General features: G+C 42.1%; 1 protein-coding gene across 4 annotated transcripts; it reads left to right on the top strand.

The window, feature by feature from the left end:
• The first annotated feature begins 219 nt into the window (after positions 1 to 219).
• LOC120400655 (protein CLN8-like) lies at positions 220 to 12,114 on the top strand. Of its 4 annotated transcripts, none has more exons than XM_039529520.1 (4): positions 220 to 494; positions 4,469 to 5,121; positions 6,796 to 6,887; positions 8,521 to 12,114. In XM_039529520.1, exons 2-4 carry the CDS (start codon positions 4,579 to 4,581, stop codon positions 8,636 to 8,638), a joined length of 753 nt encoding a protein of 250 aa, XP_039385454.1. In that variant the 5' UTR covers positions 220 to 494; positions 4,469 to 4,578; the 3' UTR covers positions 8,639 to 12,114. The 4 variants fall into 4 exon arrangements, with proteins under 4 accessions (XP_039385454.1, XP_039385455.1, XP_039385453.1 ...); XM_039529521.1 differs by lacking the exon at positions 8,521 to 12,114 and having other exon boundaries at positions 4,469 to 4,524; positions 4,988 to 5,121; positions 6,796 to 7,392; XM_039529519.1 differs by lacking the exon at positions 8,521 to 12,114 and adding an exon at positions 1,245 to 1,328 and having other exon boundaries at positions 6,796 to 7,392.
• Positions 12,115 to 12,619: the final 505 nt, after the last annotated feature.

Here is a 12,619-nt window from a genome sequence, read left to right as displayed (position 1 = left end):
AATCACAACACACTCCCCGTGCAATGTTTTGTCAGGACTCTGCACGGGGGGCGATCGCTCTTTTGCTCAGTGTAACGCAGAACTCGGCTGCAGCCCCAGGGCGGAGTGTGGCCTGACCCCGCTCCTGCCCTGCAGAATTACGCTCCAGGGAGAGGCGGGTGCCAAAGCGGGTGATATGATGCGCTCCACCCCCAACCCCCGGCCAGGGAGGGAGCGATGGTTTACGTCAGCCGGGAACAAAGGGTGGGACTCGGGCAGCCTCACGTTATCCCGCATGCGGGTGTTTCCCTTTGCGGCGGTGAGGAGCTGGGCTCAAGGCTGTTTCGCTTCCATTGCAGCTGCCTCCGCAAAGGTGGGAGAAGAAGCCCTGAGTTCGCTGGTTTGCAGTCGGCTGATCGCTGTTTGCTGAGCGCATGACAGGAAAGCACAGGGGCCGCGGAGAGAAAACTGGCAGCCAGCCCTGCGGCCTGCGTGCCACTGAAGTGGAGGAGCCGGTAAGTAGCCAGCAATGGTGCCGGGTGGAGAAGGGCTTTAGTAAACTACAGCCGTGGCATTCGGCATGTAAAGGGCGGCCTAGGAGAACCCGCATGTGCTTGGTTCGTTGTTGTTGTTTCCCCCCCTCCTGAGCTGATTCTTTTGCAAATATTTGCTGTGTGTTGTACTGTTTCCTCCTTCGAGGAGGAGGAAATGGGGGTTAGACAGCGTTAGTAACTGCTGGTTTTGGTGAATGCTCAGAAAGCCTCGGTCTTGGGAAAGTATGATGTCATTGCATGAAGTCAGGGGAGTTCTGAATGTAGCTGTGCTGGGGTGGAGTGAGTGTGTTCTGTTTTGTCCTTTTTTTGTGGGGAGTCTATACAGGAAATGTTTCTGGGGCTTTCTCTGCACACCAGTGTAACTATGCTTATGTTAATGGCCCTGATTCTCCCCTTTCTTGCGTGTTGCGTAGCTGTATACGTCTGTGCAGAGAGAGTGTAATATTGTATCAAATCGGGATCCTTAACTCTCACTCCTCCAAGAGGCAAGGCTGTGGATTTGCTCTGGTGTAAATGATAATATAAATAAGCAACATTCCTTTGCTCTGTAGCTATGAGGATATTGTTCCCCCACTTTTCTGTGATTTATTATATTGGGGAGCAGGGAGGGAAAGCATTTTTGCAGAATCTTTGTATTTATGTTACTAACGATCCATATGGCTTCCTCTTTTGCCTCCCCCAAACTGTGTTAAAGTAGATATTTTTTGGCAGTTCTTCCCATGGCCATATTTGACAGGATGGGCTGTGTCCAGCGGTGGTGCTGACTCCACTCTGATGCATCAGCAAAATGAACTGGTGATTATGGATATTTTTAAACAAACAACAAAAAAGTTCAGCATCTTTAAACCATATCATGTGGAGGAAGTTTAATTAAACTTTATACCCCCAACTTTGAAAATTCTGGATTATATAGTTAATTATATTACTGTGATGCCAGGGGAGACAATAGAGGGATTGTTTCTCGATGTCCTACCCTCTTAGTTAGCTTCAGGAATAAATGACCTTTTGGAAAGTGGTCTAATTCTGTTCAGAAGTTGACTGTGCAGTTCTGTTCATTGAGATGATCCTGCAAGTCTCATTTACTAGTATAAAGTGTTGTCGAATTATGCCTTGTTTTTTGGTGTCTGATATTCCAAATGGCAAACAAAACAACATGCACATCTCTGATCCTACATATATAATTAAAACAACTCACAGAAGAAAGAACTATGAAGCAGGCCTCTTTTTAAAAAATTTTTAAACTTTGAAAAGCTGTATTCATTTTTCACAACATAGGACTTAATACAGGAAAAAGATTTTAAAAAGTTCTCATTATAACAGACAAAAAGTACATTCTTGTGTGTATTAAAGGTCTGTTAATACAGAACATATAATAAAGAATTATTCCTCTTCCTTATTTTCTTTTTTGTAGACAAAATAATAAAGTGTGTGTATACACTATAATATCTATATCTACTATCTGTTCACTGAGGCCATGTTATTCTGCACTGAGAATTCAAGGCTTCTTTATACTTACAGGCATTGTAAAGTGCCCTTAGTGCATATGAGAATCAGATCCCTAGGGCTCCACAGGTGAAACATGAAGGTTCAGTGATGCTTAAACATGCTGCTAAAGAATTGGTTGAGATCCCAGTGCCCAAGGGACTTACTTCCCAGACCAGAAATAACAGTTGGGGGATGTTGAAATGCTGTCGTTATCCTGGGGGGGACAGCCTACCCCTTTGATGGCTCATGAAAAGCCAGCACAGGGCAGCCTGCCAGGGGTCAGATCTCTGTGTTCAATTACAGGCAAGTGCAGTGCAGTGGTGTGGTGTGTGATGCATTTTTTTTAAAGGCTCTGGCGCACTTTATACAGACTGCTCAGACAGACCTCAGCCAAACAAATGTCTGTATATATGTGCTTGCTGCTTTCTCCAATCTCGGCCAGGGTACAGTGTGACTGCTGTGTTTGTTGATGAACACCCCAACCCTGATTGACTCAGTCCCTGCACAACTCCCTCCCCCTTCTTTACACAGCTTACTATAAAAATAAAGTCACTCTCATTTAAAAAAAAAATTTTTTTTTTTTTTTTTTCATTATAAAAAGAGGGAGGTGTGTGTGAGTGTGAGAGGAGGAGGAAAGGGGAGAAGATAAAAAAAAAAAAAAAAAATCAGACATCCGGCATCCTTCTGGCTGGGCTGTCCACGTGTGCGAGTGGCGGCGAGCCCCTCCCTCCCGTTCTTGCGGTCTGGGTGAGGAGGAGGGAGAACATGGTGAGGGTGGGAGGGGGCAGTTATACAGGGCAGCGCTGCTGCTCTGCCTGCCTGCTCACCCGCCTCCACAAGGCGCGGAGCATGTCAGCAGATCAGTGCAGCAGCCCCAGAGTTGCATCCCGCCCTGCCGCCACCGCTGATTCCCCTGCTGGTCTTCCTGCGGTTTCTCTGCTCTACCTCTCGCCCCTCTGTCCTCTCCTGTCCTCCCCTCCTCCCTCCACGCTCTCCTGTTCTGTCCTCACCTTTCCTGTTTTCCTTCCACTGACTCATTCAGATCATCAGCATCCTTCAGATCATTATTAATAACAACTTATCATCCTAAATCTATCTCTCTTCCTCCGCTTTCTTTTCCCTGGCCTTCTCCTTTGGGATGGAGGGGATGGAGGAGGGGAGGGACGAACGCCAGAAAGATAGATAAGATAAAGAGAGATACATTTACAGATTACACAGTACAGAACAATGGTTTACACTATTCACACATTCACACACATGATTTCCTTCATCTTACTAGTGTTTTCATCTTAATAGTGCTGACACAGCTCTTCACAGTGGGGTCAGAGATCTCACAGACAGGTCAGGCAGGTTGCTAATCAACAACCTTCCCCCCCCCCACTGCTTTGTCCGTGCTTGGAGGGGGAAGATCGCCTCGACCAACCAAAAAAGATCATGGGTGATAAAAGCTCCTGGCTGCTGGGGGGTCACGTGCTGTGCCTCTCTCTGAGTCTTCCTCTTCCTCTTCTTCTCTTTCTTCTCGTCTTCCAATCATAATGAACAGGACATGACCCCCACCCCCCCCACACAGTCGACCTTCCATTTGCTTCTTTGGTTTCTGGTAGGCTTGTCTGAGCTCCTTTTAACTTTCACTCTGCACTGCACGGAGTCTGCTGGCCTTTTTTCTTATAGCCTTAGAAATTCTTTCTTTCTTTTTTTTTTTTTTTTTTTTTTTGGTTCGTTCTGTTCTTAGCACTCTCTCATCTCTCGATCAGATATCAGATCCATTACTCCCGGTCCATGCTGGGGGGCTTTTCTTTTTCGATTCTCAGTGCTGTGCAACTGTAACTGTGCTGATGAGCGTGGTCACCTGTGATGAATGAGCTCTGAGCTCCTGTCAGAAAAAAAAAAAATTCAAAGTTCAGTTTTTTTTCCTTTTCCTGTCTACCAGGCCATCCGTGAGAATGCTGTCCAGTAAGTCTGTAGTTTTGAGGGGCTTTTTGTTTTGTTTTTTTCCTTTTGCCCTGGCCCCCTTCTTATGTCCATGGTACTTGTTGCTTTTCACACTTGAAATGTGAACCTTGTTAGAAGTAATAAACAATTGCCAAGTATTCTGTAAGGAATTGGCAGATAAACTGTCGAATTATTTTAAGTGTGCTGACAATATTGACAGGAGTGTTAGCAAAACATCTCAAACAAGACTTCCTGAGGAATGATTTAAAAAGGCAATGGAAGACCTGAAGATTAAAAAAAAAAAAAAAGTGTGTATTCTATGTATGTAGAAGTAACAGGAAAGGGAGAAAGACGAATAAGGACATACTCTTTACTGTAGTGAAATTAGTGAGCTTTTGTAAATGACTTCTTCAAAAATGGCTGTGCCCGTGTTTTGTTTATTTATATTATATACACATGCGCGCACACACACACACAGAGCCGTTCTTTACAAGTCTCCTTTCTTTTTTTAATTTCAGATGGGTACCTGCTGTATGTAATGGCATGGGCTCAGCAGCCTTAAGGAGACTAACGTGTGAGTAAGAAGCTTCAGACTCCCTCCCGATATTTTGAAGTATAGAAGGAAGAAATGAATCTTGCCAATGATGGTGCAATGTCCAGAGCCATATTTGACTGGGACTATGTTCTGTGGGAAGTTCGTTTGACATTACTAGCAGCTGGTTTTTTCATCTACCTGGGAGTATTTCTTCTAGCTCACTGGCTGTCCTCATGGATCAGTGCCACTTATCGTGCTTTGTCAGCAAAGGAGAAGGTTTTCTGGAATATGACTATCACACGTGGCGTGTTTGGAGTTCAGAGTTGCATAGCTGGGTTGTGGGCCATGCTCGTAGATCCAGTTTTTCAAGCTGACAGAGTGTATTCACAGCAAAAGTGGAGCTGGTTTAATTGCTTAATAGCCGCTGGCTTCTTTTTGCTTGAAAATGTAGGTGTTCATCTGTCTAATATTATTTTCAAAACATTTGATGTATTCTTGGTAGTTCATCATTTACTTGCCCTTGGTGGCTTTCTTGGGCTGATAACAAACATAAAATCTGGACACTATCTACCCCTGGCTGGACTGCTACTTGAGATGAGCACTCCTTCAACCTGCTGCTCCTGGGTACTTTTAAAGGTGAGAACTTGTTAATGATCTTGTTTTAATTACTGGTGATAGAAGTTTCCTTTAAAAATGTTGCTCCTTCACTCCCCTCACCACAAATATATATATCTGAAAACAAATAAATAATGGTCTCCAAATTTGGAGATAAGTTCTGGGATCAAGGTAGATTTTTTTTCATCCTAACTGGAAATGAATTGACCAAGGGAATCCTTAATTATAACACCCTAAAATAGACAACTAGTGTAAAACAAAAAAAAATGTATTTATTTTACCGATTTCATAATAAAGAAACAAAATGAATGAGATTTTTAAAAAATAGTTTTCTGACTCACTTGTTGGAATCCAGTGCATAGGACCAAAGATTAGATGATTAAATTCTAATTTTAGAAGATTTTTTATTAAGTCTAAATAGTAACGTGAGAATGGCTCATTAGGTCCAACAACTGTAATATAGGCCATAACATTATTGCCGGAGAATAAAGATGTGTGCTCACACATATGAGTGTTTATGTATGTTATATATCCTCTGTGGATGTGGGGAAGGGAGAACAGACTTGAAGGGATCTGCCATGTAGGGAGAGAAGAAAACAGCCCTGCTTCCAAGCCTTAATCAGTTCCAAAGGGTATGTCTTAGTGGTTTAAACTTCAGTTCTAAAATATCTGGATTCTTTAAAACTACAGCTCACCTCAGCCGTTCTGAGGCGCTTTTGATAAGAACTTAAAAGGAGAAGTACTTTTTATGCATATAGATGCTAGAGCAGGCAGAGAGTCATGGTTTGTCTCAGTGGTCTTAGCCAAAATTCCCAGACCCTACTAACCCCCACTGCACTATTGTGACATGTGCTTTGTTTGGATAGTTTATGAAATGGTTTATGGATGAAGACAATGTGCATGTGATACTGTACACCCATCAATGTTCCCTCTAATTTTTTTATATCCATGTAAGGAATGAATTTTGTTATGTGCACCAGTATGGAGGTGATGTGTGGTGGGGGTGAGGCCGAGGGGTTTGGAGTGTGGTGCGGGTGTTGCAGGCTCTTGAGTGGGCCAGGATGAGGGGTTTGGGCTGCAGGAGGGGGCTGCAGGAGGGGGCTCGAGGCTGGGGCAGAGCATTGGGGTGCAGGGGGTGAGGGCTCCAGCTGGGGGTGCGGGCTCTGGGGTGGGGCTGGGGATGAGGAGTTTGGGGTGCAGGCTGCCCCAGGGCTGGGGCCAAAGGACTCCCTCCAGCCCTCTCCCAACCTGCTGCAGCCCCGGGACTGGGGCTAGAGGACTCCCCCAAGCCCCCTCCCCGCCAGCAACAGCTCAGGGGCTGAGGCCCTTCTCCCTGCCTGCAGCAGCCCTGTATGTCCCAACTTGCTCCACTCCCCGCCCATCCCCTACCTCTCTCCTCTTCAGGCCCCCGTGGCTGTGCGCCTGGGTGACCCTTTATAGCCTGCCAAGCAGCATAGGGGGAACTTAGATGGCCATAGTTTATGAAATGTTTTATAATTCTTGTGGACAAATGATTGCACATTTATATAGCACCTCTTAGCACTCCAGAGGAAGATGATTGAGAGTATGTGTGTGTGTGTATGGCTGTTTACATCTAACACAACAGGAAAGCTAAATATGTCTCTTATTTATAGAAAATACTGACTGCTTTATCTTGAAGCAACAATCTGATTTCTTTGTTGTTGTCTTTTCCAGATTGGCTGGTCTAATACCCTTTTTTGGAAGGCAAACCAGTGGGTAATGATCCACCTGTTTCACTGTCGCATGATCATTACTTATCACATGTGGTGGGTGTGCATTTCCAATTGGAATGATGTGGTGGAAAATATGGGACTTCCATATTTTACTGTCTTTTTCATGGGTTTATGTGCACTTACAATAATACTTAACCCATACTGGACATACAAGAAGACTCAGCAGCTCCTCACTCCAGTTGACTGGAACTTTTCAAATACACCAATGAAAAATGGATCTTTTGGAAACTTAAACGGTGAAACAGGCCAAAAGAAGAGGCTATAGTGCTGCAACAGATATTATGGTGAACTGTAGCCAGAAGAACATGGGGCAGGTTTATTGCTGAGTGCATGAAAATAGAGTTACTTACAAGACATTTATAAACATATTGATCAGTTGGTAGATGGCTATCAGTATTCTATACTCATTTATCAAAAGTGTTTAAAATTGTTGCTTCCTATATATATCTATATATATTGTGATAGACCCAGGCCAGTTGGAAAGAGCAGAGTAGTAGAAGGGAGATATACTGGCCACTGGATAAGCAGTTTTCTGTTCTCTTAGTGACCAGAGCAGGGGCTGCTCCAGGCTAATGAGAACACCTGACTCCAATTAACCTGCTAAAACTCAGGTGAGGCTGTTAAGCACCTGACTTTAATTAAGGCCCCTCTGATGCTATAAAAGGGCTCACTACAGTCAGGCCAAAGGGGAGGAAGTGCATGTGAGCAGCTGGGAGCAAGAGGTGTGCAAGAAGCTGAGAGTGAGTAGGCATACTGCTGGAGGACTGAGAAGTACAAGCGTTATCAGACATCAGGAGGAAGGTCCAGTGATGAGGATAAAGAAGGTGTTGGGAGGAGGCCATGGGGAAGTAGCCCAGGGAGTTGTAGCTGTTGTGTAGCTCCTGATCCAACACAGGAAGATCTCTGAGGCTAGCGAAATTGGCCAATAAGCGCAGGACCCCCCAAGGTAGAGGAGGAACTTTATCACTATATATATATATGTAATATAAATAACACAGTCAAAATCTTTGACTCAGGATTATGCCAGCATTTTTCTCACATTGGACAGTGCTCTGTCATTTAGCAATTGAAAAGCAAGGTTCCATTGTTCATTTTAGAATCTCCAAGTGCTTTACAAATAGCTAATTAAGCCTTACAGCTCCTCCTTGAGGGAGATTACCATTAATCCCATTCAATATATGTGTGAGATATTGATAGTGACTTGTCCAAAGTTAAATTGCAAATCAGTGGAAAAACTAGGACTGGAATGTAGAACACCTGGCTCCTAGACCCATGCTTTTACCACTAGCCCATAAAATACTATAACGAATTCTCCATCACTTGAAGTCTTTAAATCAAAACTAGATATCCTTCTGAAAGATATGAGAGAATGATGTAGGTCAAACAGAAGGTGTGGGCTTCGTGCAGAGCAGAAATCACTGGGTGAGGTTCCATGGCCTGTGTTATGCAGGAGGTCAGTCTAGATGATCATATTGGTCCCCAGGCCTTAAAAATCTATGAAAATGCAAAGTACCATAAGAGTCCATAATGAGCTGTTTGTTAGCACAATTTCTAGTGTCTGAGGGTCCATTGCACAAAATCACCCCAGCTTTCGGCACTGATTGGTAACCTGGTTGGTTGGCCAGCTGACTAGAGGGGAAGTTGAGCTGTCTTTTCACTTGTGCAGGTGGTTCCTCCAAATCAAGGATGTGGTTGTTGCCTGTTCCGGAACCTCTTCTATGACCACACAGGGAGCTTCAATCTTCAGGGACACTCCTCTGTATGGCAACACTCCTACAACATAATTTAGAAATCTTCTTTGGTTTTTTATTTATGATCTTTATTTTATTTACAATAAAATGGCTCATTGAGGATAATACTTCGCTAGCGTCTATCTAGCGAAACCCTAAATCTTTCCCTGACATAAAGAAAATATTGTTGGTTTAAAGCTAACTAGTCTTGGGCAACTGGTTAAAGTAATTGTACCCAGTTACAGGCTTGATTGGACCAGTACTGGTTGAGGTTGTAGACAAGTGACTAATAGACTCTTCTGTGCAGGAGTGGCACCTAATGGCAGGAGTAATGCATTAGTTTTAACATATAAAATGGCAAAAACAAAAATGTGCATGGGGCAAATCCCACAATCTGACAAGAACTCTGCTTAATGGTAAATTTATTTCCCAAAGTAACTAACTTCTGTAAGGCACATGGAAGTATGTTAGGTCAAGGCTCATTTTCCTAATAGTTTTGTATGTAGACATGTGGGTAACATACACTGTTTTACTAATTAAAAGGGAAAATCATAAATCAGCACATCGTATGTCGTGTAAATGAAGCATTTCACTGACACATACCAGGTAGAATGGGGAAAAACTGAATGATGTTGGGCCCAAGCAGAAATGTATTTGGGAACACATCAAAGATCTGTTCCTGAAATATAGACCCTTTTTCTTCTAGATCATAGGTTCAAATCCAGCCCCAGTTGATGGCAATAGAGTGATTATCTGAAGGCTGTGTAATGAACTACGTGAAATATATTTTGTGGTCTCAGTCCAGTTCCCAGTGAACAGTACTCCAACCCCACACACACTTTTTTGGCAGTCTCATGAGAAAGGCCATGAAAATCAGTTACCCTGTTATCCATAGGGGTGGCCCCTCCAGATCAGAGTAAAGTCGTGTTGCTTGGGCAGCGTGACACACATTGATCCTGTCCTGCAGATAAAGAACTGGATTCCCCAGGGCAGTTAATCAAGCACTTTTCAGGAGCAGAAAAGTCACACACAAAATGTTTGCGAAAAGGGATGAGGATGAATCAGTTCCTCATAAACAGAAAATAAAATTTGTGACCCAGATACGTAAAGAGGCCAAACCTCACTGCAAGAGGTTCCAGTGTTGAGTGCTCAGCAAGTCCAGTCACTTGGGAGCAAGATGCTACCTGGAGAAGGCATGGAGATGAGAAATCAAAGAGGTTGGGAATGTCTTGAAACCAGGAGACTGGAGAATTTGTAGAGGCTAAGAACAGGAGAGAAGTAGCCTCAGAAGTGAGTGAAACAGGAAATTGGGATATACTTGTAATTTTTGGAGTAGTTTGCATGGCCTTGGTTTTAGCACTTGGAGGGGCTGGGATTAGCTGCAGTGCTGGAGATTCAAAAGCATATTGGAAGGGTGTTCCCCAGTGGGATTAGGCAGCTGGGTAGGTATCTCAAAGGAACTGTGTAGGTTTTTTATTATTATTATTTATTTAACAATTGGGAAAAAAGTAGGTTTTGTAAAACTGAGTTTATAAAACCTGTTATGAACAGAATAGCTTTTATTACACTGATATATAAAATTTTAATTAACAGCATTTCATTTTAGGAAAAGGTCTGGAAAAGAAATTTTAACTTAATCCTGGAGCCAGCGTAAGCTGCTCAGGACAGAAACCTTGTAATATTTTATACTTCTTATGGCTTCTTGCCCCTCAGTGGTATTTTATGAATAATTTTGTTAACCTATCAGTGTTTGCTAATGCAAAAGAGCCAGAGAGTGAAGTTGATATGTATCTAAACTGAATTTTTATTTGGGTGGAGGAAGTGTTCTTCGGTCTTGTGAAAAATGTAGTTAGGGCATTATTTTTATTAACGTGACTTTCACCTTGATAGTGTACCTTGAGCACCAAGATATCTTGGGCCTGACGCTTCAAACACTTTGTATCGTTTATTTTCAAATATTCTCTAATAAACTTTAGTTTGCTTTATTTGAAGAGGAGTGGTGGAGAAGAAAGGTGGCTCAGAACTTGTTAAAGGAAAGGATAAAGGATGAATCCCTCTAAAATTATAATCTCAACAAGTAACCTTACATCTAGAAAATTACTTATCTGTACTAGCTATGTGTGTTCCTCATCTGAGCTGCCACTTGTAGGCAGTTTGGTCAGGTTTATTGCTGTTATGCAGATACATATAGATACATCTCTCATTCTTCTGGACCTAGACCAGTAGCATCTATTCTCTTTATGTTTCTTTAGTTCTGAAGGATGAGATATTAATCATGCCTAAATGCTGCTAAGACTTTATTATTTCTGTAGTCCCAGACTAACTGTAGTTCATTTGTAGGTTTTGCTAATGTAAAACTTAGCATACTCCTTTAGGAGGACCTTATCACACTCGCATATGGAAAAGCGCCCATTGACTTCAGCAAGAGTTGGATGAAGCCCTTAGTATGTTGCTGCCATCACTTACAACATTTTTGGTTAACCCCGAATGCTGGCAGGTTAATGTACTCCCTTCCCCAGTTCAATGCTCCAGACTTTATCTTTGCCTTTATCATGAACCGGATTAATCATTGTAGCGCTTCTTAGAGCAAAGTGTTTGAGGTAATACCTTTTATTGGACCAATATCAGCTATTACCTCAACCACCTTGTGTCTCTAATATCCTGGGGCTAATACAGCTACAACAGTAGCATTTTTTGTCAGCCTTCTTGCCTGTACTGCATATCTTTTCAAACAGATCCAAAACGCTCCAGCCACATATCTTGTTCTGATTTCCACACTCCTTGGCTGTGTACTTTGCATTGGCTGGGTGTTGTGTTTTCTTTGTTTGTTAAATCAGTGTTTGTTTTTAACTACAAACCTACCACAGTCATGCACTAGGCACATAGACTCCCTTGCCGTATAGATTCCAGCCCAAACTCTCAAGCCCTCTTCTAGATTGCCAACAGTATCCAAGTCCTGGAAATTTTTCTTCTTGTACAGTGATTGAGGATTTATATACTGTGCCCTCTCTTTCTAGAACGCTCTACTCTTGCCCTCAAGGGAGACTCCCACTTGACATGGATTTAGAAGTCAGTTTAAACTGTCTTTTTAAATACTGAATGGAGTTGGGTTCATTGTACAATATAACATTTTTTAGATGGCACGCTGTCTTTGGCATCTTTGCATCATTAAAAGTATTTTGTGGAATAATTATAATTTGTGTGACTCTTCCATTCACTGTTTTACTGATGAAATGTCTGCTTTTTGAATATTCAACTTTGTCCACTGGTGACCTGCAGTGATTAAATAAGCTTTGCAATGTATATACTAAATGTACCATTTTGTGTATTTATAATGTTTGTTATATTTGATAAGGATAACATGTTCAGCAATTGTGAATAACTAAAAGATAAAGGTCTTCATATTAACAATGTTTATAAAGAAACAGGTGAAAACTGCCTATTTCATTATTACAGATCATTAATATCAATGCAGGGTCACAATCTTTTTCTTTTATAAACGGGATTAAAAATGCACCACTTTAACATTATTCTTTGAGTCTATGTATTGTGTGCCCCAGCTGTGTGGCCTGTGTCTGAGTTAGACCCTGATCCTGAGTACTGTACATGCATGTGAGTAACTTCACACGTGCATAAGTATTTTCAGGTTTAGCTTAACCAAAGAGGAAGAGGTCCAATGAAATAAAAATTACAATTCAACGTTTAAAAGATGTACTATCCCAACCTTTTGAAAAATAGCATTAACTTTGTTTTTAAAGTGTTGCTTCAATGAATTGCCTTGATGCTAATCCCTCCCAACCCCCCAAAAAACAACAACCCTCCAGCCAAATAAAAACCTTTTTAAATGGATTTTAGAGACATAGGCTTATCATTTGTAAACTGGAAAGAAGTGTTAGATTGCAGGATATAGTATAAAACCCACATCACTTACAGGGAGGTTTTAGAAAGAAAAAAGTTAAAAAGAGAAGCCATAGCTTTGTAACTGCATGATGGACAGAGGTAAAAGCTGTAGCATCTGACACTATTACATCAAGA

Source organism: Mauremys reevesii, linkage group 3 (assembly GCF_016161935.1).
Source record: "Mauremys reevesii isolate NIE-2019 linkage group 3, ASM1616193v1, whole genome shotgun sequence".
Lineage (NCBI taxonomy): Eukaryota > Metazoa > Chordata > Testudines > Geoemydidae > Mauremys > Mauremys reevesii.
Note: the sequence above shows the minus strand (reverse complement) of the source record. Positions and strands in the feature narration are given on the sequence as shown.